This window comes from Geotrypetes seraphini, chromosome 5, assembly GCF_902459505.1.
Source record: "Geotrypetes seraphini chromosome 5, aGeoSer1.1, whole genome shotgun sequence".
Classification (NCBI taxonomy): Eukaryota; Metazoa; Chordata; class Amphibia; order Gymnophiona; family Dermophiidae; genus Geotrypetes; species Geotrypetes seraphini.
The window spans coordinates 110,977,277-111,005,112 of NC_047088.1; the positions used below are offsets into that span (position 1 = coordinate 110,977,277).

At 44.9% G+C, this 27,836-nt stretch overlaps 1 protein-coding gene across 1 annotated transcript in view; it reads right to left on the minus strand.

The window, feature by feature from the left end:
- MMP25 (matrix metallopeptidase 25) overlaps positions 1-27,836 on the minus strand; it is a 140,218-nt gene that overhangs the window by 104,249 nt on the left and 8,133 nt on the right. Inside the window, exon 2 of the mRNA XM_033946513.1 lies at positions 6,837-6,969. Coding sequence (XP_033802404.1) covers positions 6,837-6,969 — 133 coding nt within the window. The remainder of the gene's footprint in view (positions 1-6,836; positions 6,970-27,836) is intronic.

Here is a 27,836-nt window from a genome sequence, read left to right on the forward strand (position 1 = left end):
CGCTAAGCCCTCGGCAATAAACTTGTGCCAAAAAGGAACTCTGGAGTGGTTCAAACGTTAAGAAGCACCCAAGAAAGGAAAAACCTCCAAAAGGAAGCAGAAGCCACAGGAGAAGACGTCCGTAGCACCTGGATAAGAGAAGAAACAACCTGCTTCGCATAACCCTTACACGTCAGCCAAGATTTTTCAAAAATCTAGGTCGTAATACTAAAGTAGTACAAATATCCATGTTGATCGGACCCTAGGCGAGCAAAGCCGGAGATACCAGGAAACTTCTTAGTCCGGCTGTCGAAAGACTCATCAAATCCGCATAGTAAAGATGGCGCCGCCAATCCAGAGATTCTACAAATACTGTGCCCGGAAAGCGAGCTCGAGATGGCAAATCCAAGCCATCATCAGCCAGCAGAAAACACTGAAAAAGAGAAGGCAGAGGCGAGAAAGAAGCCATGCAGCTACCCCCTCTAACTCCCACTCCCTGGGACCGCCGAAGAAGCTAGGAAGCTTAGAATTGAGAGACGAGGCCATGAGGTCTAGGTCAAGGAGATCTCACGTCCATAAAAAGAGCTAGAACGCCTGAGCCACAAATCTCAATATCCAGGATGCAGAAGATTACACTATTACTAACATGCACACTTTCCGAAGTGTACACAGCGCTGTACACTGTAACATACAAGAAATGGGCCATGCTCAGATTCCGCGGAGAGAAAGTCTATCCAAACTCTTATCCTGATCTATAAAAGGATCTGCCAAGAAGACGAAGATGAGAGTCCACCCATTGAAGCAGAACAACTTCACCTGCCAACTGAGTACAACACCTACAGCCCAAGCTGTAGAGAAATACCACCATCCTAATACTGGCCAAAAGGACCCTCAGCGGCAATCCGGAAGAATGATCTGAAGCTCCAGAAAGGTAGCCTGACCCTGCTCAAGTGTAGAAGAATGAACAAGTACTGAGTCGCCTCTGAAGACCAGACTCTTGGAGCTGAAGATGGAAGCCACCGAGCCCCCCAACCCGACAGCCCGGGATGGTCGGTGGTCATGAGCTAGTCCAGCAAAGACCGAGGAATGCCTTGAAAAGAGAAATCGCGCTGAGCCACCAAATCATACAGAGCGATGCAGGAGGAGCATACCAAATAACTGGAGCCCTGAGATACCAGGAACCACCGGAACAAAAGCGACTGCTGTAGCGTAAGAAGGGGAAAGCAAGCCGAAGTTCCCAATGGAGTCAGCAATATGGATCCCAGAAACTGTACAGAATCCCATACTCTTGGTTATGGTAAGCGAAGAATACCAATCTGAGACCGAGACCCCACGCCCAAGTCTCCGGAAAGAAACACATGTCTCTCCTATATGAATAAAAACATTACCCCGATATACCTATAAATAGTACAGGAGAAAAGAGCGCTGTGCAAATTCGAAGATGCACGTGTAAAGAACTGAGGAAAAGATACCACCCTTTTCGTGTCAGTCAAATGGCCCGACTGGAAGTCGTCCGAATCAAGCAGGCAGTCAAGAAGAAATTAGATGAATCGCCTGGTAGCGCCAAAACGGTACCACCGCCCACATCACCTAAAACGTTCGTGAAGCCTTGGGTAGGCGAAATGGCATGTGCCAAAACCGAAAGCGCTGCTCCAAGAGAGGCAGGCAAACCAAGTGCTGATTCGGAGTCCATAGAGAAAATGTAAATATACTCCCAGGTTGTCTGCAGAAATGTGTAACCCCGAGAAACTAATTCAGCAGAATGGGATCCAGCCTGCCCAATGCCCCCGAGTCGGGCACCATGCAGTAAGTGGAACAACGTCCCTTAGTTCTCAAAGAACTACAAGAACTGTCCTGAGGACCAGTAACACTGTAAAGGGAAACACAAAACATAGAGACTACAAGAACAAACTGGAAACCTGAGGAGGATGCAAAGATGCAAGCATCCTGAAAAATCTTCACAGCCCCCTGACCTGACATTATAGCGTCTTCTCCCTCATGAGAAAGCTTGAAGAGTCATTGGAAGAAGTCAAGATCCCCCTCAGAATGAAGTGCAGAAGGTCAGGAATGGCAGGATGAGACTGTAGGATCTGCAAGAAGATTCTCCTAGGAAAAATCAAGTTTCACAATGTAAAGAGGAATATACTGGAACCATGAAAACAGTACTAACCCCATGCAACATGAGCGAAATACTTATGTCCTTTAAAGTGAATGCGTACTAGACTCAATCAAGATGCTGCATCTACCGCCCCGTGGAAAACAACAGCATCCTTACAGGTATCAGACAAAGCTCACATTGGTAATGAGAGCTTCAGGGATGAGGCTAACAGCCACATAGCGCGTGATCCTCCGCGGGTTTGATAGAATAGGTTAAAAGGAGCTGTACAGCCCTTCCTGTCTGATCGTGGGGCCCGTCTAGCATGTGCCATGAGAAAATGATGACAGGAGAAACCAGCGTGATAAGCATGGAAATCTGAAGTCCAGGCCCCTTCAGAAATAGAGAAAGAGAGTCCTGGCCGCAGGAAGATGCGCAGTGTCATGCCCATAGAGACAGCCCGAATTTGGAAACTGTTTGCACTACCTTTAGGCATATATATCCTGTGCCACTACTAGACACATGCAGCTCAGCACAGAGGCCCAAATAAGGACAGTTGCCAACAGACAAAGGCTCAATCTGCAGGGACCCCAAGAGAGACAATGAGATACCTGTGTGAAATACAGGGTACTATCTTACTGCTGATCTCACCGTGCCGTGAGTTGCCGTATGTCGCCCCAGTCCGGAGACAAACCGAGACTGGGTGACCTAGCCCAGGTCAGAGTCTCTCTGGTAAACCCCTTGAGTGCTAACCCCAGAGTCCGATTAAACAAGCAGCTTCCTTCAAGGGAGTACAGCAGGAACACAGACATAGACATATAAATCTGCCCAAGCTTGTCCCAAAGTTGGTGAAACACATACAACTTGTCTGAACCGGAAAGGAGAGAAGCCCCGGCATACCCTGACCAAAGTCAGCTGGAAACAAACTACCGGAACGCTGCAGCGCTCCCACCATCGCCGGAGACCCAAGCGCACGCCTGATTCTCGCTGACACTTGGTCGCTGCATCAACGCTCCTAGAAACATAGCCGGATTCAAGCCCCGCAAAATTTACCCTGCCGCAGCTTGCATAGAAAGAAAATCAGACTCGGGGAATAACCAGAAGAATGGCCCACAGCGCCGGAAAAAAAAAAAAAAACATGTCCCATCTCATGCTGCTATAAACCGGCACCTGCAAAATCAGCTGCACATGGCTGTGACAAACACCGATGAAAGAGAGCCTCAGAATAAACAGGACTACTGCTGCACTGAAACCCAACAATGAGAACAAGTACGAGCATGAAATTGCATCGCTACTGCCGCGCTGTAACCAACAAGGAATCCAAGCGCGTGCATGCAAAGGGCGGGAAGTCCTGGCTCCCTCCACGGATTTCTAGTCATAAAACTTAGCCTCAATAAAATATCCGTACCTTAAATGTACGATGACCGAACCCACAGTATTAAGACTCCCAAACAGAACCTGAAGTTCAAACAACCTTAAAAGCCAGACATACTTACAAGCTTGTTGTTAGGGCCGGTTGAAGCCAGTTTGCAGCAAAAGCATGGCAGAATGTAGCAACTGTGGTCTCTTTTTTTTTTTTTTTTTTTTAACAGAGAAGGGAAAGAAGAAAAAATTGAGACCCAGTCAGACCCTCTATCACTGGAGGGAGGGTGAGGCAGGGACCTGGGGGGGGCCCAGGTGTAACCCCTAAAGCCGACACTGTTCAGCCGGACACCCCTGTCTCACTGAAGAGAAAATCTCAACAGGAGAAATAGCATTGCCAGCTCACTGAAGAGAAACCTCAACAGGAGAAAATAAAGTTCCAGTCACAGCCAGAATTCAGGAGCTAATTGAATAACGACCTTTTCCTGCTGGGAGATAGAGAATACTGGATAAACAGGAGGAGTGCCAGCCAATAGGACCACCTGTTAATCAGTTTCTCTATCTCCGCCTGCTGGTAGATGTGAGCTATCCCATTGGTCTCTGGATTCATCTGCTGCTGTTGCTAGGGAATGGGGTTATTGTCTAGGCTTAGATGTGAGTGATATCTTGGGCAATGGGAGAAGTTGTAATGATTGGGGGTGAGGTTATCCTAGGAGTCTTGGGTGTGGCCCCTGGGGGCCCCTTACAAGAGTAACTTTCATCCTGGTTATATACAGGAGAAGAAACCTTGCCCCAATGATTTTGAATGATTTTACATTTCCAAAACTTTATTGAGATTTGCCACAGTTGATTTGGCAAGATCCAGTAATACTAGCATCTATTTTCATTCATAATCTAATTTGCCTTTAGCTCTTGCCAGTTCCAATATTTGTAATAGCTGTGAGTATCAAAGCAGCCCAAGTATACTATTAGGTGGGGATAGGATGAAGTAGCAGACTGATGGTAGGATGTTCAGTCTACCCTCCCTCTTTCTAAAAAGAAGTATTCAACACAAATGGAAGCCATCTTTCCAAGAATGCAATCATATCAGATCCTTCTATGCCTACCTGTACACCTAGGATTCATAAGTTATTGTGATGATTCCTTGTTTGACAGATTATATAACTCACAGTCCAGCTATTCCATTTTGCATACATTTCTACCTGTGATGTCACTTCCTTGGGTTGCTCAACTTTCAAATCAACTTTTTGAAGTCTAAGGGCCTGTTTTACAAAGCCGCGCAGTAACGGCCCCGAAGCCCATAGAAATTTAAAAGGCTTTGGTGCTGTTGCTGCGCGGCTTTATGAAACAGGCTGTAAGTTGTCAGCTCAGCAATTTCTGTCTTAATTATGCAGGTTTCTCAAAGTACATCATGATTAATTTTTTTAAATCTTTTATCTCTGCCATAGGCTCTTTGACATCAGCAAAATATTGCTTGCTACCCACCATTTTCTCCAGCATCAGTGTGTCCTGTTTTGAGCATTTAGTGACAGAAGCAATTGTTTTTGCTGATTTGGTGCTGGACATCTTCCACCACGTTAACTCAAAATGGAAGCAAAAATTATAGACTTTCTGGGTGCTAAAATGATTTTGGTATGTCAAGAAGATGGGAGTTATCCTATCTGTATCCATACAGACCAACAGTGTAACCTAATATTAGAGACAAAGGGGCAAGTCCCTTTAAAGCTGGAACCCCCCAAAAAGCTGAGGTTATGTTACTATCCTGGAAAGGCCTGAAAGTGTGGCCCAATGTTCCTATGCCGCATCTTAAAGGGGCCATGATGCTGCTTCATCCCCTAAGCAGCATTCTCACTTCCTGATCACAACCCCACCCCACCCCTCTTGGTCAAAACATGAGTTCTCAGGAATCACAAGCCTCCCCCCACCCCCACCCCCGATAAGATTTCTACTCCTCAGGGAACTAAGGCCCCATACCTAATGCTATTATAGTACGTGACCATGGCACTCCCAAAAATTGGAGGAGGCAGAAAGTGCATTAGAATCTCCCCACTGCTACTAACACCCCACCACTGCCACTGCTGTTTCAGCAGCAGTGGAAAAACAAAGAATAAGAGATCGCAGGGCAACACTGTTCTTATACCATGGACCTATGGGTAAAGCATTCCTCCATCAGATTTAGCCAGTCATAGTGTATTTAATCTAATTTGGGGAGATTTGTGAATCCTGATAAAACCCTTTCTACAGGAAGTATCAAAAAGAATGACACCTCGTGGTTAGAAAAGCAAAAAGAGAATATGAAGAGAGGCTAGCCAGGGAAGCACAAAATTTCAAACCGTTCTTCAGATATGTTAAAGGGAAGAAGCCGGCTAGGGAGGAGGTGAGACTGCTGGATGACAGAGATAGGAAGGGAGTGGTGAAGGAGGAGAAAGAAGTGGCGGAAAGACTAAACATGTTCTTTTCGTCAGTATTTACAAAATAGGACACATCTAATATACCGGAACCTGAACAAATCTTCAAAGGAGAACAAGCAGAAAAATTAACATCCATGGAAGTAAGCCTCGAAGACGTACACAGGCAGATAGAAAAATAAAAAACTGACAAATCACCGGGCCCGGAGGGAATCCACCCTAAGGTACTGAAAGAACTAAAGGAGGAAATAGCGGAACTACTACAGCAAGTCTGTAATCTATCCCTGAAAACAGGCGTGATCCCGGAGGATTGGAAGATAGCCAATGTTACGCCCATCTTTAAAAAATCGAGAGGTGACCCAGGGAACTACAGACCGGTAAGCCTAACCTCGGTTCCGGGGAAAATGGCGGAAGCACTGATAAAAGATAGCATCGAGGAGCATCTAGAAAGGAATAAACTTATGATAATAAGCCAAAATGGCTTCTGCAAGGGAAGATCGTGCCAGACGAACTTATTGCACTTCTTCGAAGGAATTAACAAACGGATGGACATAGGAGACCCCATAGACATCTTATACTTAGACTTCCAAAAAGCCTTTGACAGGGTACCCCATGAATGCCTACTTCGGAAACTGAAGAACCATGGGGTGGAAGGAGATGTACACAGATGGATCAAGAATTTATTGGCAGGTAGGAAGCATAGGGCCACTACTCTGACTGGAGGAGGGTCAGGAGTGGTGTTCCACGTGTGAGCGGACTGCTGGGCATGATGATCATATCTGAATAGACTTATACAATCTCAAAAGTTCATGTAACAACATCTGTGGATAAATTTTATTTTGGTTTTATTAAGGGTATCGCAACCTGCAAAGTATTAAACATTCATGGGATTTATCTACAAAATGAATTTGTGTAGATCTCTATGAGGTCTTTGTAAATAGTTTGCACGTCTTCTTAGGAAAAGCACTTTTCCCATTTTCAATGTTAATTACCCAGTTTCCCTGTCTCTTTCAGTCCAGCAAACCTCTGCATAGATTTTATGGCAGCTACGAGCCCCTCCAGAGTCTGCTGCTGAGCTGTCAGTGGGTCTGGAGCCGGAAGATAACCATATCTTGTTAGCCAATCCTGTAATCAGAAGGAGAAGGTTTATTATTGCAGATGATCTTCTTATAATACACTGAATAAAAACAAACATTTGTTTGTTTAGTTCTTTACAAGGATTTCTTTATATCCTTATAATCTCCTATGAACACTTCTCTGAATACAGGGATTTGTGCTTCCCAGAGGAGCCCTAGTACAAAGGCTAACCTCTCACCTACCTCTTCAAATCTCATTTGTCCTGAATATTTTATATTGACTGAAAAAACATTTTCTTAAATGTGTTTGAAATCTAGTTTCATGAAATGTTCAGTAGTCTGAGCACTATTTGAGTTTCGTGACCAAACCTTTATATGCTTTTTATAGAATTAGGGGGCTAAAATGTTAACAGAACCTCAGAGTCTCCCAGGACATCTAACAAAGACTATAACTACTAATCTTCTTTACATAGAAACATGACGGCAGATAAAGGCCAAATAGCTCATCCACAGCATCCACTATCTTCTCTCTAAGAGATCCCATGTGCTTGTCCTATGCTTTTTTGAATTCAGACACAGTCTTTGCCTCCACCACCTCTACTGGGAGACTATTCCACACATCTACCACCCTTTCTGTAAAACAGTATTTCCTTAATTACCGTATTTTCACGTAGATAACGCGCACCGTGTAAAACGCGCACTCGGGTATAGCGCGCGAAAAACACAAAATTATGTACAGAAATTTTTATATACCGCACACACCCGTATACCGCGCATGCTGCCCGACTCTCCTTTCGCCCGCCCCGACTCTCCTCTGGCCACCCCGACTCTCCTTTCGCCCGCCCCGACTCTCCTCTCCCCCTTGAAGTCCTGTCCCCACCCTGAAAGCCTGATGCCCCCCCGACGTCCGATTCACACCCCCCCCGCAGGACCGCTCGCACCCCCACCCCGAAGGACCGCTCGCACGCACCCGCACCCCCACCCCGAAGGATCGCTCGCACGCACTCCCACCCGCACCCGCACCCCCACCCTGAAGGACCGCTCGTACCCCACAGCCTCCCGACCCTCCCATCATGTAGAAGCTCCTACCGGTGTCCTGCTGCTTCCTCTTGGCGGTCCCGACTCCCCGACACGATCGGGGCAAGAGGGAGCTCAAGCCCTCTTGCCCCAGCCAACCGCGGCACCCCCGACACGATCGGGGCAAGAGGGAGCTCAAGCCCTCTTGTCCCAGCCAACCGCGGCACCCCCAACACGATCGGGGAAAGAGGTAGCTCAAGCCCTCTTGTCCCAGCCAACCGCGGCACCCCCAACACGATCGGGGCAAGAGGGAGCTCAAGCTCTCTTGCCCCCCCGACTCCCCGACACGATCGGGGCAAAAGGGAGCCCAAGCCCTCTTGCCCCGCCGACTCCCCAACTCCCCGACAATATCGGGCCAGGAGGGAGCCCAAGTCCTCCTGGCCCTGACGACCCCCCCCCCCCCCGCTAGTTGTTCGGGCCAGGAGGGAGCCCTCCTGGCCCGAACAACTAGCGGGGGGGGGGGGGTCACCAGGGCTAGGAGGACTTGGGCTCCCTTTTGCCCCGATCATGTCGGGGAGTCGGGGGGGCAAGAGGGTTTGAGCTCCCTCTTGCCCCGATCGTGTCGGGGGTGCCGCGGTTGGATGGGGCAAGAGGGCTTGAGCTCCCTCTTGCCCCGATCGTGTCGGGGGTGCCGCGGTTGGCTGGGGCAAGAGGGCTTGAGCTCCCTCTTGCCCCGATCGTGTCGGGTGTCGGGACCGCCAAGAGGAAGCAGCAGGACACCGGTAGGAGCTTCTACATGATGGGGGGGGGGTCGGGGGGCTGTAGGGGTGCGAGCGGTCCTTCAGGGTGGGGGTGCGGGTGGGAGTGCGTGCGAGCGGTCCTTCGGGGTGGGGGTGCGAGCGGTCCTGCGGGGGGGTGAATCGGACATCGGGGGGGGGAACTATGTAAAAAAAATTTTGTACAATGCGCTCACGCGTATAACACGCAAGGGTATGCGCAGTACGTAAAAACCACTTATAACGCGCGCGTTATATGCGAGAAAATACGGTACTCCTGAGCCTATCACCTCTTAATCTATCACTCGAGTTTCATTTCAATTGAAAGACTCACCTCGTGTATTTATGCAACATAGGAAGAGATAATAGTTACTTTGGATGGGCAGACTAGATGAGCCATTTGGCCTTTATCTGCCATCATGTTTCTATGTTTATTGCATCTAAGTTAAAATATTTTTGTTGACTAATTAATTTTTGCACTTAACTAGTTTTTCCTTGATGAAATCCCTGAGATCACGAAGCTATTTATCCAACCTTGAAAGAATGGGAGGACTGTGAAGAATATGTATTGACTAAGTGAATGCTAATGGACTTCTTTTTGGAAGGTTCCTTCTATGTGGTGTTAAGAGGAACTATGGGATTGATATTCAAAGTGATTTAACTGGGCAAGATAGGCTCCTGTCTGGTTAAATTGTGCTAGGAGGCCCAGGATCCAATATTCAATGGCATTTAATTAGACAGTGCAAATGAATATCTGCTGTGATCACTGTAACACTCTTTGATTACATCTGGATTTTGTATAGGTTGTCCAATTATGGGCATGGATCACAGATTCACACATAAATGAATTAGCTAATTAAGTGATAAAAATTATTGATGTTAACAAGCACTTAATTGACAGTAACTACATGCGCGGATCTGCCCTATGCCCTATTCTATAACATACACACCTAAATTTTATAGTATGCAATCCTGGAGGCTGTCTGCAGTCAGTGTTATGATTTATGAATGCCTTTTTAACCACCTTTGTTTTGACTGTTTAGTCCAGAGGTGGGCAACTCTGGTCCTCGAGGACCGGAATCCAGTTGGGTTTTCAGGATTTCCCCAATGAATATGCATTGAAAGCAGTGTAGGCAAATAGATCTCATGCATATTCATTGGGGAAATCCTGAAAACCCGACTGGATTCCGGCCCTCGAGGACCGGAGTTGCCCACCCATGGTTTATATCCTTTTCTTTATTTTACCTGGAGTTCTTTTCTGGCATTGCTCCTACCCATGCTGGTTTCAGTCTGGAAATGCTGCTGCAAACTTCTGTGGCCGTTTTGTGAGGCAGTCACGGGAAGCTTTAGTAGTCATTTTCACTGAGCAACCAGCACAAGCAGAAGTGAGTGGGAATCACTTCTGCCCAGAAGATGCCATTGGATCACCAGGAAGACGCACTACAAACACCTCGGTTTTTAAATGTAGCCTTAATTTGTTTGCTTTCATTCAGTAGTCAACAAACAGTGATTGATCCATTTGACCATGTTCTCTCTCTCTCTTTGTTCAGAGAGTAATGAAATGAACTTCATCAACAGAGATGAAAAACGAAAGCCAAGGTTTCCAATTGTATCTGCTAAAGTTTTCAGATATATCTCATAGCAAAGGCGGACTATATTCAGTTCTAGATGAAGAATAATCTTCTAAAATCACTGCCTGTGAGTAGTCCTATACAAATGACCTAAACCAGTGGTAGGCAAACTCATTAGTCAAAAGAGCCAAAATCGGCAGTACAACGATTCAGATTTTTTTTGAGAGCCATACCCTGTGCCCGTTTGCGCTACGACGGCTATGTCAACCCAACTGACACCCCATTCGCCCACACGTAGTCGAAATCGATTCATGGCAGAGCCTAGAGAATGACACAGGGAAAAAATTTGTCTCTGTCCCCGCGAGCTCGGTCCCCATCCCACAAACCACCTGATTCCATCCACATAAGCTTCAAATAGTTTTATACTGAACTTATTATATTAAAGAATAAAAAGAAACAATATTCTGTACAATTGTCAATTTATAAATCAGCGTCTTCTCTCCACTCTCTCTTCCCCATTTCCCTTCAGCTTCCTCAGCCCACTCTCTCTCCACTTCCCTTCAGCGCACGCACATAAAAACAAGCAAGCAATTTTATATCATTTTCATTCTATTCATCCATAGAAATTAAAGTTTAAATAATGCCAGTCACATAACAAAACATGATTTTACAAAAATAATTCCCTGCACAGTCAAGCCTGAAAGGATTACTAGATGTCTTTTAGCAGCACCTCTCCCTCCCTCCCTCCCCCTTACCTTCGTGGCCAAGTCAAAATGATCTACCAACAATAAAATTTTTAAAAACACAAAGCACACTGTACACAAAGAAAATGTTAATTATCATTTATATTCTGCAGGTTTTCAAAAGAGGTCAAGGCAGATGACTTTATGCAATGTCACCTCAGTAACAACTATACAAAAATAGACAAATATACCCCCTCCATTTTTACTAAACCGCGATAACGGTTTTTAGTGCAGGTAACTGCACTGAATGCCCTGCGCTGCTCTCAATGCTCATAGGCTCCCTGCGCTAAAAACCGCTATTGCGGTTTAGTAAAAGGGGGCCATAGTGCAAAATTTAGATAGCAGATATAAATTCTCAAAACGGACACATTTTGATCACTAAACTGAAAATAAAATCATTTTTCCTACCTTTGTTTGGCAATTTCATCAGTCTCTGGTTGAACTTTATTCTTTGGACTGTGCATCCAATATTTCTTCCCTTCTTTCAGCCTCCTGTATGCTTCCTCTCCTCCAGACCTCATTCCATCCCCCAACTTTTTCTTTCTTTCACCCTGCCCCCCTCTTTCTTTCTCACTCCATGCCCCCTTTCTTTCTGTATGTCTGTCTTTCTCTCTCTCTGTGCCCCATTTCTTTCTTTGTTTCTCCATGTCCCCTTTCTTTCTTTCTGTCTTTCTTGCTCCATGCCCCCTTTCTGTCTGTCTCCCTTCTTTCTTTCTGTCTCCCTATTCCTCCCCTTTCTTTCTTTCTCTCTGCCCTCCCCCAAGCCACTGCCATTGGGGAACATGCTGCCACCGCCGCCGGGGAACAGGCCGCCGCCGAGTTCTGAGCTCTCCCTGCTTCCCTTCCCCGCGGGGCCGACCAACTCTCGCTACCCGACGTCAATTCTAACGTCAGAAAGGAAGTTCCGGGCCAGCCAGGCAGCGATTGGCTGGCCCAGAACGTCCTCTCTGATGTTAGAATTGACATCGGGTGGCGATAGTTGGTCGGCCCCACAGGGAAGGGAAGCAGGGAGAGATAAGAACTCGGCATCGGCCTAATCACTTATGGCGGCGGTGGCAGCCTATTCTCCTGCAGCAGTGGCAGCCTGTTCCTCGGCAGCAGTGGCTTGAGGGAGGGCAGTGAGAAGGGAAGGGAAGCAGGTTGGGTACCCCTGCTCTAGACATGCCGTAAGCCACACTCAAGTGGCTAAAGAGCCGCATGCGGCTTGCAAGCCGCAGTTTGTCGACCACTGACCTAAACCAACAGAGAATAGTTCTCCCTAAACCAGTAACCCATAAACAATCTATCATGATCGCATGGTCCACTTATCAAATGCTGTGCTAATGTCTAATAAGATCACTAAGGCATTAGGCTCATGATCTAATCTTCTGGAAAAAATCAAATAAAGTTGCTATCCTTGTTGCTGTTCCAGACTAGAGCTAATCCAAATGGTTCCCTAATCCAATATAGTCATTTACAGTATTGGTTATTTCAACAAATGTTGATAGGAATGGGAGATTAAAACCATGCCAAATGCTTTTACAATAGAGATGGGGGGGAGGGGAGGAGTCTTGAGGTAAGGTTGTAGTTACAGGATAGCTGCATGTTTTAAACCTGCCAGAAAATAGCATTCCCTCAGAGGCACATTAATCAGACATGCAAGTCAACCAAATAGTCTTTCTTTTGAGGACTTAATGAACCATTATAGGGGCAATTTTATTAGAACTGACATGTTTATGCACCTAATTTCTAGACATACTGTCATGTGAAAAAATTAGGACACCCCATTAAATATTCAGTTCTTTCTTAAGATACACCTGTGTGTGATTTGAGCCACTCTAAGCGGGAGGACATGTTGGGGGGAGTGCTAATTTATTCCTCAGTTAGAATACACATTTTTGTAGATATCTTTTTTTTTCATGAGTAAATCAAGGAAAATCTTTGTTGTTTACTTGCAATTATATCACTTTTTTTTCCAGAGATAAATAAAAAAAGATTTGACATTGATGTGTAAACATTTCTTAAGAAAGAACTGCATAATTCATGGGGTGTCCTAATGTTTTCACGTGACTGTATGTGTTAACTCAGGGCTGCCCAAGTCTGGTCCTTGAGATCTACTGGCAGGCCAAGTTTTCATGATATCCACAATGAATATGCATGAGAGAGAGATTTGCATACCAAGACGGCAGTGCAGGCAAATCTCTCTCATGCATATTCATTGAGGATATCCTGAAAACCTGGCCTGCCAGTAGATCTCGAGGACCGGAGTTGGGCAGCCCTGTGTTAACTTGTATGTGGAACCCAATTCCATTTCTGGTTTTGTCCCAAGGATGGGGAGGAAATTCACTAAACCCCGATGCAGGAGAGCTGATCAAGTTAAGCTCAGACTGCAGAATTAGCCGACTACCACTTAAACAGGAGAAACTTTTTGGAAAGCTCAGCAGAAAGGGGAACGCAAGACACGTGTACAGAAAAGGAGGCAGCAACAAAGGAGGGGCTGGGCAATGGTACAGGTGGGTGAGACCAAAGAGGTTCCGGGCAATGGTACAGGTGGGAGAGACTAAAGAGGTTCCTTGGTTACCCAGAGAGGTGATGGAAACTTTCCCTACCTTTATAGCCGAATAAAAGGATGATCCCACCCTTAGGGAAGAAAGGCAATAGGCAGGAAAAAGACAAGAAGGAGAAATAAGACAAGGACTGTTGTACAGAGAAGGCCCTGGTAGTGTTCCTGGTAATAAAGAAACAGTCTATTTGAGGAAAGGTTATGTTGACGTGAAGCAATGTAATGTACCTTCTTGCTGTGCTATCCAGTTTGATGTGAGTTGGGGTTTTTTTCCCCTCATTATCTGGCCAAGGATTGACAGTGATCATTTTGAATTAACATCTGAGTGAAATTGAAAGCCACTGAATATTGGTGGTTGGGCAACCAGGAGTAATATAAGCAGATCGGAGCCTGTCCTGTCCAATTAAATCAGTTTTTGTCCTAGTCTTTCTCTCTAGCAAGACTAAGGGGGGATGAGGTATAGGGACTTGTATGCCGTCTTTTTTTTGTTATACAACCACATTTAAAGCGGTTTACATACTCAAGCATTTTCCCTATCTGTTCCGGTTAGCTCACAATCTATCTAATGTACCTGGTGGAGGATTAAGGAAATGGGGACTTGTATACAGTGCTCCTCCAGTCATTTGCGGTCGGCGATTCGCAGTCCCAGTCATTTGTAGTATTTTCCGACCGCGAATGACAGGGAAGGAGAGGGCAGCCGGAGCACCAGCGAGTAAAGGATATCACTCACTGTATGCTCCAACCGCCTCTTCCTGCACTAAAGTCGGGCCTCACCAATCAGGAGCTGTGTGTCAAAGCAGCTCCTGATTGGCGAGGCCCAACTTTAGTGCAGGAAGAGGTGGTCAGAGCATACTGCGAGTGATTTCCTTCACTCGCTGGTACTCCAGTTGCTCTCTCCTGCTTCTCCTATTTCCTCCGCTAAAAACCATATTCGTGGTTTTTCAGCATTCGCGGGGGTTCCCAGCAAATATCGGGGGAGTACTATACCACCTTTTTGTGGCTTTGGCATTAAAAGTGGTGGGCACTAGAGGATTAAGTGACTTGCCCAGGGTCACAAGGAGCAGCACTGGGATTTGATCTCACAACTCTGGGTGCAGAGGCAGCAGCTCTACCAATGAGTCACACCTTCAAATTAAATGACTTGGAAAGGGTCATAAGGAGCAGCACGGGGTTTGAACCTGTAGGCTGTAGCTCTAACCACGGCACCACACTTTCCATATTGTTTCCTCACTTGCCCGAGCATTAAAATTGACTCACCACACTCACCACAATACTGTTTCCTCACTTACCCAAGCATTAAAATTGACTGCTTTCTTGCAGGCTTGCATTAGGTACTCTTATTAGATAAATGGATTGCTTGAGCAGGAGATACATGAATATTTGAATAATAAAAGAGCAAGAGAGGACAAGCAAAAGTTTTTACAGCCTGGGAGCTTCGAGCTTTTAAACTCCTAATGAAGAAATCGATCTCTCTGCTTCTCTCTTTCCTCCTCCTGTACTCCCACCTCCATGCTCATTCTCTCCTTCCACAGAACACATTTCCTTTGTATCTCTTTATTTTATTTACTGCACTTTCTAAAATCTCACAATGCATTCCATTGTTCAGCTTTGTCTGTTCCTTGTCTTCCCTACCACTTCTTCCGGTGATTTTTGTTTCCTGTTTCAATTTCTCATGGCCTTATTTAAAAGGGGGCTTTTTCTTATTTTGTTGAATTAGCACAATATTCCCCCATCTCTTTGCATGTCTTTTTCTCACACAAACTAATTCTTTCATGCCTATAATACATTTCTTCTCAGTTCAAACTTCCTTCTCCTGAAATTTGTTACCAAGTTATTTTCCATTTCATATCCAGAAAGTGAAATACACAGTCTGAATTTAAAAAAAACAACATGTTATAGAGAATCAGTTTTTTGGGGGGACAATATTATCTCAGCATTTAATTGATGTCTTCATAATTTTAAAATGTAAGATAGCTTTACATGAAGAATGGCAGCAGTGGCTAGGTAGATGGCTGATTTGGGGTGAGCCTGAGTCCAAAGTGGATGGACCCAAATTTTTTCTCCACCCCAGCCCTTCTTGTCTGTTCCTAACATACCCCAGAAATAAAAATAGAAATACTTGAGCTGGAGGGGATCCTCGAGCTCCACCAGCCAGAGATTTTTTTCCCATCCAAACTACTTACAACATGGGCAGCCAGCAACAGAATCCTTCAGATGCAGTTGCATCCCCTTCTCCTCTTGCATTTGGAAAAGCTAAGCTTTTCCAGGGAGTAGGGCAGGGGGCCAGTGGCAATGGCAGTGGCTTGGGTATACTGGTGCTGGTTGCCCAGGTTGCAAGTGTTCAGCTGGAAGAAGGTCTTCAGCTGGCAGGGCTTGGGGATCCTTGCCAGCCTGGTAGGCATGTTCAGATAAACGGGATATACAAAATCAATATCTTACTGGGCTGGGGAAGAGAAGACCCAGAAATTTACTGCTCTACCAAAGGCCGCATCACCCCTGGCTAGAACATCAATTCTGTAGTGCTTCACACAGGTATGCAGCAAAGACCACATTGCTGCCATGCAAATGTTTTCTGATGCAAGTGCCTGGGCCTCTGCCCAGGAAACCATCTGAGTTTGTGTGAAGTTGGCTCACAGGCCCACAGAGACCACTTTCCAACAAATGATGTATACCAGTGGTCTTAAACTCACGGCCCGGGGGGCCAAATGTGGCACGCCAGGTACTATTTTGAGGCCCTCGGTATGTTTATCATAATCACAAAAGTAAAATAAAACAGTTTCTTGATCATATGTCTCTATAGCTATAAATGACAATATTATTATTAAGACTTAGCCAAAAGGAAAGATTTATAAACTATAAAGAGTTTTACCTCATGCAAAATTGTCATTTCTTTAATAAGACATTAACTATTTTTTCTGAGGCCCTCCAAGTACCTTCAAATCCATAATGTGGCCCTGCAAAGGGTTTGAGTTCGAGACCACTGATGTATACCAACTCAATTGCAGCTTTAATTCAACAGGCTGTAGAGGATTTAGAGGCCGTTTTCCCTTTGCGTGGCCCCTGAAATATGAAAAGTCTGATAAATTTTGCAGTAAAACATTATGGACAAAATCAAACAGCAGAGCGTCTGCCTCTCTTGTGTCCTTCTGTTTTTATTTGAAACACTATGGACATCCAGAATATGAGGTTTTCAAGATGGCTCTGAACTCCCTCATTCTGAAAAAGCTGGGGTAAAACTACTGTACAGTAAAACCTTGGATTGCAAGTAACTTGGTATGCATGTTTTGCAAGACAAGCAATAAGGTTATGTATGGTACTGCTCCGTTTTATATGGTTAATAGATTTTCTTTAGCATTGTATAAATAAAGTAGAAGATCCCGTGCCCTGTTTACTTTTCTGTTAGTACAGGGCTGTAAAAGCAAGAAATTTCTTGACCATGATAGAGAATTTTGATTGTTATTGCTTGGAGCCTGTTCTTATAAACATTTCAGAACCCAATTGAAAACTCATCTCTTCTCAAAATACTTGGTCAAATAATTTTTTTTTGTCATTCTCAAATTGTCTTTAGTTTATAATCTTTTGTAAACCACGTAGAACTTATGGTTACTTGGTCAAGAAATATGATATTATGTTATACAAGCAAGGTCTTGCAATACAATTTTTTGGGTTGTGGAGTTTCCATTATTTCTTATGGGGAAATTCGCTTTGATGTACTAGTGTTTTGGATTCCAAGCATGTTTTTGCAATGAATTATGCTCGCAAACCAAGGTTCTCCTGTACTCGATTTACATGAAATGAAGAGACAACTTTCAGCAGAAATGAAGGCAACATCCAAAAAGAACTACAGTTACTACTATTTATTATTTCTATAGCGCTGAAAGGCATATGCAGTGCTGTACATTTAACATGTAATAGACAGTCCCTGCTCTGAAGAGCTTAAAATCTAATTAGAACAGACAGAACAAATGGGACAGATAGGGATTGGGGAGTTTCTTGCAGAGAGACTGATAGGATGGACATATGCATCTTATAGTGAGTGGAAGCTAGGAGTTGAAAGCAGCCTCGGAAAGTGGGCTTTTAGCTTGGATTTGAATATTGCTAGAGACAGGCAGGTTTTGGTAGTGTGCTCTGAAAGGAGAGGTTGGAATTTTATTAATATACTGTATACTAGAGGAAGAATCAACAGGCTTTAGCGGTTTGCTGGATTTTATTGGAGAAGAAGAGAGAGGAGTCATAGATGACCCTGGGGCTGCGAGCTGACAAGTCAGGGAATAGAGAAAGGGGAAGGGGGATTAGGTGGAAAGATAAGGAGCTCGGTCTTAGCCATATTCAATTTTAGATGGCGGTGAGACGTCCAGGTTGCAATGTTGGACAGGCAGGCTGAGACATGGGCCTGGATTCCTGTAGAGCAGGGTTGCCCAAAAGGTCGATCGCGATCTAGATCACGAAGGAAACGTGAGTCGATCGCATTGCCTTCGCGTTCTGCTTGCTTCTCGACTCAGAAGTGCCGAGCCAACCAATTTCCCCCACCCGACGTCAATTCTGATATTGGAGAGGAGAGTCCGTGCCAGCCAATCGCTGCCTGGCTGGCCCAGAACTTCCTCTCCGACTTCAGAAATGATGTCAGGGAGAGGAAATCTGGTCGGCTCAACACTTCTTTGTGGGGAAGCAGGGAGAGCTTGGGGCAGTGGTGGTTTGGAGGCCTGTTCCCCGATGGCGGTGGCAGTAACTTTTCCCCCCTTTACCCCTTTAATCATGTTTGTTTTTAATCTGACTGTAAAAATGTTAGTCGGTTTATTTAATTTGTATGTTTAATTTGTCTTTTATATCCAATTATATGTGAGACCACTATCTAGTGGCTTTTTAATTGTTCATCGCTTAGAAAATTTGTATAAGCGATTCATCAAAAGGTAATAAAATTTGAAACTTGAAACTTGGAGTAGGGAAAAAGAAAGAAAGAAAGGGGGCATGGAGAAAGACAGACAGAAAGAAAGAGGGGCTGGGAGACAGAAAGAAAGAAAGAAAGAGGAGGGAGGCAGGGAGAAAGGAAGAAAAAGTTGACGGAGGGAATGAGTTCTGGAAGCATACAGCAGGCTGAAAGAAGGGAAGAAATATTAGATGCACAGTCAGAAGAATAAAGTGCAACCAGAGACTCATGAAATCACCAGACAACAAAGGTAGGAAAAATGATTTACTTTCAATTTAGTGATCAAAATGTGTCTGTTTTGAGAATTTATATCTGCTGTCTATATTTTGCACTATGGCCCCCTTTTACTAAACCGCAATAGCATCAAGAGCAGCACGGGGCATTCAGTGCAGCTCCCTGCGCTATAAATCGCTATTGCGGTTTAGTAAAATGGGAGGGGGTATATTTGTCTATTTTTGTACAGTTGTTCCTGAGGTGACATTGCATAAAATCATCTGCCTTGACCTCTTTGAAAACCCGCGGAATATAAATGATAATTAACATTTTCTCTGCGTACAGTGTGCTTTGTGTTTTTTAAAATTTTATTGTTGGTAGATCATTTTGACTTGGCCATTTTAAAAGTAGCTTGCAAGCCCAAAAAGTGTGGGCACCCCTGCTGTAGAGATCTGGTGTGGAGAGGTAGATCTGGGAGTCATTGGCATAGAGGTGATACTGAAAACCATGGGAGGAGATCAGTGCACTGAGGGAGTGGGTATAGATGGAGAAAAGGAGAGGTCACAAGACAGAGCCTTGAGGTACCCCGATTGATAGTGGGATAGCAGTGGTGGAGGATCCACCATTGCATACACTGAAAGTGCGATGGGAGAGAGAAGAAGAAAACCGGGAGAGAACAGAACCCTGGAATCCCAGTAAGGACAGCGTATTGAGAAGTAGGTGGTAATCAAGGGTTCAAAGCAACAGATAGATCGAGAAGAATGAGGATAGAGTAGAGGCCTTTGGATCTGGCCAGGAACAGGTCATTGGAGACTTTAGCAAGGGCAATTTCAGTTGAATGAAGTGGGCAAAAGCTTGATTAAAAATATAAAAAAAGATATAAAAATGTTGGAGTCAGTCCAGAGGAAAGCTACTAAAATGGTGCATGGTCTTCGTCATAAAGCATATGGGGACAGGCTTAAAGATCTCAATATGCATACTTTGGAAGAAAGGCGAAAGAGGGGAGATATGATAGAGACATTTAAATACCTATATGGCATAAATGTGCACGAGTCAAGTCTTTTTCATTTGAAAGGAAGCTCTGAAATTAGAGGGTATAGGATGAAGTTAAGAGGTGATAGGATCAAGCGTGATCTAAGGAAATACTTTTTTTACAGAAAGGGTGGTAGATGCATGGAACAGTCTCCCAGAAGAGATGGTGCAGACAGAGACTGTGTTTTGAATTCATGAAAGGCACGTGGAATCTCTTAGAGAGAGGAAGAGATAATGGTTATTGTGGATGGGCAGACTGGATGGGCCATTTGGCTTTTATCTGCCATCATGTTTTTATGTTTCTGTCTCCTCTGGGGGCCCAATTTTATAACAGAGTACCTATGTGAGAAGTGGCTTACCCATCGCCTCACCATCCCCGCAGTCTTAATTTTCTTGCCTGCATCTTCCTGCTCAAAGCAGAAACATGATTTTATGCAATTTTATGCCTAGGGCAGGGGTAGGCACTTTTGGTCCTCAAGAACCACAGGCAGGTCAGGTTTTCAGGATATCCACAATAAACATGCATGAGATAGATTTGCATCTCAAGGAGGCAGTGCATGCAAATCCATGTCATACATATTCAAAACAATGTACAGAGAAACAACATATTGAACAGAACAATATTTGCAGTATTCTGGAAATATATGGGGGTATTTTGTTACTTAGCCAATGAGTCCAGTAACATCCTGTTGACCATATAAACAGTGATATTTTGGCAGGACTAACCAAAAATCCTGAGGTTACTAGAAATCATAATGTTTTGGTAGGTTGCTAAATGACCACCAGGCTTCAGTTTTGCTAGCTGCTCCTTGAAATCTTGGACAAGTCACTCAACCATCCATTGAATCAGGTACAAAACTTAAATTGTAAGCCCTCCAAGATGATGAAAATACCTATGTATCTGAATGAAACTTGCCTTAATCTACTACTGATAAAGGTATGATCTAAATCCAAATCCAAAAGCCAATAACAGGCATACTGTGAAATAATACAGAACACTTCAAATGTCACCCAGAGCAATTCTACCATACCATAATAGCAGTAACATTCATGAGTTACATAACAAGGACCTACCATATATACTCGAATATAAGTTGATCCGAATATAAGTCGAGACCACCATTTTTCCCCCCAAAAGGAGGAAAAATAGTAGACTCAAATATAAGTTGGGCGGCTTAATATCCAGGATCTGCTCGCAGTGCCCCCTCCCTCCCCTGTCAAGCTCTGCACCCTGCCCTCTTCCCTCCATCCCCTGTCAGGTTCTGCACACAGCCCCCTCCCTGCCAGGTACTGCACTTAGCCCCCTCCCTCCCAGGCTCTACACCCTGTCCCCCTCCCTGCCCTGTCCATCGTACTTCCTCTGCCACTGGAATCCCTGGTAGTCCAGAGGTGTAGTGGGCAAGAGTGAGCTTTCAGCGCTCCTGCCCCGCTGCTAACCTAGTCAGTCACCGCTGCTCGCTCCTGCCCGCTACACCTCTGGACCACCAGGGATTCCAGCGGCATAGGAAGTACAATGGGCAGGGAGGGGGGGACAGGGTGCAGTGCCTGGCGGCCCAGCGGAGGCCTGAAATAAGTTTGGGAAGGGGGCGGGTGTGCATTGGACACTGGCCCGAAAATAAACTGAGACCCCCATTTTTGGCCCCAAAATCCCGGTTTATATTCGAGTATATACAGTACTTAGGAAGCACAAACACCAAAATGCGACTAGAGCCTCAATAAACCTAGTGGAAAACTAAAGAAGCTAGATCAATACAGATCAATCATGCACAGTTAATGCTTTTTTTTAAGTTAAAGTATTTTTATTAAGTTTCTAAAACAAATAAACAAAGAGTACAATTATTGAATAAAACATAAAACATATTAACTATGTAAATCATGCATATTATATGTATAAAATATATAACTGATATATGACTAACACACGCATTATCAGTAAATGTTATGTCTGCCTGCATACAAGCATATAAGAGAACTTCTAACAAGCATCACTTAATAATTATGTTAAGAGAAGATGATCAGTATAATCTTTGATCTAAAATACTGATTGTCAGTGGTCTAAATCAGTGTTTTTCAACCTTTTTAACCTATGGACCTGCAGAAATAAAATAATTATTTTGTGGACCGGCATCAGTCCACAGACTGCCGGTTGAAGAACACTGGGCTAAGTCGAGGGCTAGACCCTGCCCATCTCTACCCAGTCTCCACCCCAGACCCTGCCCCCATAGTCCTAATTGTAACACTATTTTTTCCATTCATTTTTCATATATACACACAATATAATCTTATTAACAACGCATCGATCGCACCGCACACCGGCAATTGAAGAACACAGTTTTGGGCCTGATGCACATACTGGCCCTGTGGACCAGCAGGAAATTTCTGTGGACCGGCACCGGTCCATGGACCAGTGGTTGAAGAACACTGATCTAAATTACAATAAGTTTGGACCGGACTCCAGATTTTAAGGAATGATGTTTTTCTAATAGTTAATGCTAATAGAAAACTATGGGGCTCATAATCGAAAGAGAAAAACATCCAAAAACCGGCCTAAGTCGGCACTTGGACGAACATTTCCCAAATACGTCTAAGTACCGATAATAAAAACGGGTTTTGGACGTATTTCTAAACGTCCTAGGCCTACATAGTGCCGCTGAACGACCAAAGCTAAATGGGCGTTTCGGGAGGAGTGTCGAGGGCGGGACGTGGTTCCAGCTTAGACTTAGTTATACAGCCCATGATCGACGGAACTTGGATGTTGTGACTTAGAGCATGTAAAGCATGGTCTAAGTCACAAAAACCCACCTGAAGTCACCAGATAAGTTTTTGGTTTTTTTTTAATTAGGATTTTATATACCGCCTATCAAGGTTATCTAAGCGGATTTTACAATCAAGTACTCAAGCATTTTCCCTCTCTGTCCCGGTGGGCTCACAATCTATCTAACGTACCTGGGGCTATGGAGGACTGAGTGACTTGCCCAGGGTCACAAGGAGCAGCGCGGGGTTTGAACCCACAACCCCAGGGTGCTGAGGCTGTAGATCCAACCACTGCACCACACACTCCTCCAAAGAGTGAAGCACTGAAAACACATAAAATAGACCCAAGTTTCAAGTTTCAAGTTTATTAGGATTTTTATATACCGCCTATCAAGGTTATCTAAGCGGTTTTTTTTACAATCAGGTACTCAAGCATTTTCCCCCCACACACTACCCCAGTTATCCCCCCCACCCCCATTAAAATATTAATCACACCTTTAAAATTCAGCCTCCAGACCATCATCACCTGGCCGCCTGGCATAGGAAAGCCTAGTCGTCCAGCACAGAGGTGGCTTAAGCTGTCATGGGGGTGGGTTAGGGACTTATGCAGAAGAGGACCCATGCCCATAAGCCCCTGTAATCACTGCATTGATACTTAAACATGCGCACTCCCCTATACACCCCCAAAACCCTTTTTTACTGGCATATAAGTGGCTCCTGCAGCCATAAGGGCTATTGGGGTGGTAGATAAGTGGGTCTAGGGCAGCGATGGCGAACCTATGGCACACGTGCCAACTGTGGCACGTGAAGGCCTTGCAGCTGGCACGCGCAGGGCCGCCATCAGGGCAGTACTACCAGGGGGTGCACAGGAGAGAGAGCTGAACGGGGACGATGGGGGACCCGCAGGGTTAAATATAACTCGAGCCGCGAGGCTCGTCTTCTACTCCTACAGCCCTGCCGCTCACACAGCCGATCGGAAATCTTCCCCAACGTCAGCGCTGATGTCGGAGGGAGGGCTTAAGCAAAGCCCACCCTCCGACGTCAGCGCTGAAGTCGGGGGAAGATTTCCGATCGGCTATGTGTGCGCGGCAGGACAGGCAGGAAATAGAAGACAAGCCTAGCGGCTCGAGCTGCATTTTGCTGAGAAAGTTGCTAAGATGGGCTGGGAGACAAACGGGGAACACAAAAGGGGGAGGGAGTGCGTTTTGGACACAAGGCATGAACTTGGGAGAAAGGAAGGGAGGGAAAGAGATGCTGAGGTGGGGGATGGAATGGGTTTTTGGACACAGAAAGCATGAACTTGGGAGAGAGGAAAGGAGGGAAAGAGATGCTGAGGTGGGGGAGGGAATGGGTTTTTGCACACAGAAGGCATGGACTTGGGAGAGAGGAAGGGAGGGAAAGAGATGCTGAGGTGGGGGAGGGAATGGGTTTTTGCACACAGAAGGCATGGACTTGGGAGAGAGGAAGGGAGGGAAAGAGATGCTGAGGTGGGGGAGGGAATGGGTTTTTGGACACAAGGCATGAACTTGGGAGAGAGGAAGGGAGGGAAAGAGATGCTGAGGTGGGGGAGGGAATGGGTTTTTGGACACAAGGCATGAACTTGGGAGAGAGGAAGGGAGGGAAAGAGATGCTGAGGTGGGGGAGGGAATGGGTTTTTGGACACAAGTCATGAACTTGGGAGAGAGGAAGGGAGGGAAAGAGATGCTGAGATGGGGGAGGGAATGGGTTTTTGGACACAAGGCATGGACTTGGGAGAGAGGAAGGGAGGGAAAGAGATTTTGAGGTGGGGGAGAGACTGTGTTTTTGGACACAGAAGGCAAGGACTTGGGAGAGAGGAAAGGAGGGAAAGAGATGGTTGTGTACACGGGGAATAGAAGAAAGGAGAATTTTTGGTCATAGGGAGGGAGTGAGGTACAGACAGTGGCATACCAAGGTGGGGGTGGGGGCGGTCTGCCCCGGTTTTACGCCCCAAGGGGGTGCACCCTCCAGTGTTCTCCCTAGGCTGGTAAACTGCATCTCTTTAGCCACTTGAGTGCCACCGCCGCCATTGGGAACAGGCCGGTGCCAAGTTCTCCCTGCTTTTCCCTGTGGGGCCGACCAACTCTCGCCACCCGCGTCAATTCTGATGTCGGAGAGGACGTTCTGGGCCAGCCAATCACTGCCTGGCTGGCTCAGAACGTCCTCTCCGATGTTAGAATTGACGTCGAGTGGCGAGAGTTGGTCAGCCCCGTGGGGAAGAGAAGCAGGGCGAACTCGGCGCCGGCCTGTTCCCGATAGCGGCAGTGGCAGCCTATTCCCCAGTGGCGGTGGTAGCATTTTCCCAATGGTGGTGGCATAGGGGAGGGCAAGGAGAAAGAAAGAAAGGGGGGGACAGGGAGCCAAAAAAAAAAAAAGAAAGAGGGCTGGGTGAAACAAAGAAAAATGGGGCACGGAGAGAGAGAGAAAGACAGACATACAGAATGAAAGGGGGTATGGAGAGAGAGAAAAAGAAAGAAGGGGGCAGGGTGAAACAAAGAAAAAGTTTGGGGAGGGAATGAGGTCTGGAGGAGAGAAAGCATACAGGAGGCTGAAAAAAGGGAAGAAATATTGGATGCACAGTCAGAAGAATAAAGTGCAACCAGAGACTGATGAAATTACCAAAGGTAGGAAAATGATTTTATTTTCAATTTAGTGATCAAAATGTGTCCGTTTTGAGAATTTATATATGCTGTCTATATTTTGCACTATGACCCCCTTTTACTAAACCGCAATAGCGTTTTTTAGCACAGGGAGCCTATGAGCTTCAAGAGCAGCGTGGGGCATTCAGCGCAGGTCCCTGCGCTAAAAACCGCTATCGCGGTTTAGTAAAAAGGGAGGGGGAATATTTGTCTATTTTTGTATAGTTGTTACTGAGGTGACATTGCATAAAGTCATCTGCCTTGACCTCTTTGAAAACCCGCGGAATATAAATGATAATTAACATTTTCTCTGCGTACAGCGTGCTTTGTGTTTTTAAAATTTTATTGTTGGTAGATCATTTTGACTTGGCCACAAAGGTAAGGGGGAGGGAGGGGAGCTGCTGAAAGAGTCTACCTTCACGTGGTTGCAGGCTTACAAATCTTTTGGTCAAAGAGTGCGGCGACAGAGAAAAGTATGTGTGTATTCGGCCCATGAATGAAATCATTAAAACATTATAAATTGCCAATAAATTGAAATGAAAACCAAAGGATTGTGAATCAAATTGATTCTCTGACAATACAAAGATTCCAACCTTTAAAAATGATGTTACATAGTTCAGGCAACTTTATAAAGAGTTTTTAGATACTAAAATCTTGTTATTAAGGTTTAATTGACGTGCTGGCACTTTGAGGAAATTCTTTGGTTTTGTGCGGCAGTTTGGGCACTCGGGCTCAAAAAGGTTAGCCATCACTGGTCTAGGGGATTCTAGAGGTGGTTTGGGGGGCTCACTGTGACCTATAAAGGAGCTGTAGTGAGGAGAAGACATGGCACCCTTTTTGTGAAGTTCACAGCCGTGCCCTGTAAGGTAACCCACTATTTAGGTGCCATGTCTGGGTGTGCAGTCCGTCACTTTGCAGACCTCTCCCACATACAACAGGGCTTGTTCTAGGTGTTTTTGACTTGGAAGAAAAGTTGGACGATTTAGCAGCTTGGACGATCAGATCGGCAGGACGTATAATTAGACAATTTCTGAAACAAAATTTTGGACGTGTTTTTTAAAAATGTGTCTTAGGCTGTTTTTTACTTTGGACAACTTGCGACTTAGCTGCAAACTGACTTACCGGTAGATGTCCCTTTCGATTATGCCCCTCCACGTCTCTGTCATATGTGCAGAACACAGATAGACCGTCATAAAGTATAGAATAACTAACCACAAAATAAAAATAGAAATACCTAGAAAAATAATAAATTGAATCCCCGAGAAGCCATAAAGCAACATCAGACAAACAGACAGCGTCCAAGGAGAGAGAGACAAAGAAAAAAAGACAGACAGACAGCGTCCAAGGAGAGAGAGAGAGATAAAGAAAAAAAGGCAGACAGACAGCGTCCAAGGAGAGAGAGAAAGACAAAAAAAAAAAAAATAATACAGACAGACACACACATCTATTCTAGCACCCGTTAATGTAACGGGCTTAAAGACTAGTATAAATATAAAAGCCTAATAAACTTGAACAGAGCTTGATCTGATACTGGGTATATAACACAGGCGCCTATACATAGTGAAATCAATAGTTGTCCTTTATTTAGATGTCACAGTTTTAGATGCCTATAATTAAAGTTAGTTGCCTGTTATCAGCCCAAAACTTGCGCAACTAAGACAGGCTTTTACATTTGTGACAATTTTCTGCCAAACCCGAGGTATTCATCAATCTTTGAAGCTCGATTTATATGGGGGTAATTCTATAAAGTAGCGCCTCCTTTAGGGCACCTGATGTAGCAAAGGAGCGCCAATTCTGTACTAGAATTAGGGTTCCCTGCAAACACACATTGAAGTGCCCATAAGGAAGATGCATCCATTTACACCAAGTCAGCGGCAGGCGTTAAGTGGGCACACCTACATGCACTTCTCATCATGCACATTTGATAGCATTCTGTAACATACACACATTGATGATGGATACATCCATGGCTCACTCATGCCTCACCCACATGTATGTCCCCTTTGCGGGTGTGCACTAACACTAATGCACAACCTTTCAGAATAGCATGCATGTGAATACAGCCAATATAAACACACCCCTTTACATGAGTAAAGCACATGTACCTCCATGCCATTTCTAGCATTGTCTTGTATATGTTTAAGCATACATTTTATAACTTTTATAGGACATTTTTTTGATGGGGATGTGGTTCCCTACTGCGTTTCCTGCAGCTTTATAGTCTTCCTGAATTCAGTATCGAAAACTTAGAACAAGAAGTTAAAACTAAAATTTCAACTAAGACTGAAACTAACCAAAAGAAAGATTAAATCGTCCCTGTTTACATTTATGTTCTGCCTATCTTGAGTAGAGAATTGTTATTGTTGTGTTAGAGAGGTAATTACTAATGTGAATTTTAAAAATAAGGCAAGATTTTTGCCCTGTAGTATGCATTAAATGGCAACATCGTGTATTACTTTAACATAACATGTGTTAATGTAAATGTCTGTGGGATGCATAATAATGACATGCAAAGCAAAGGGCCCTAGCATGGCATTAACTCCTAGCTGGTGTCAGTTTGAACCCAGCACTGGTAAAGGTAGGAGAGACCTCGGATCACTCCTGCCCTAGATAGGGTTACCAGACATTTGGGAAAAACTGGACATGTCCTCTATTTTAGAGGACTGTCTGGGTTCCTGAACGGA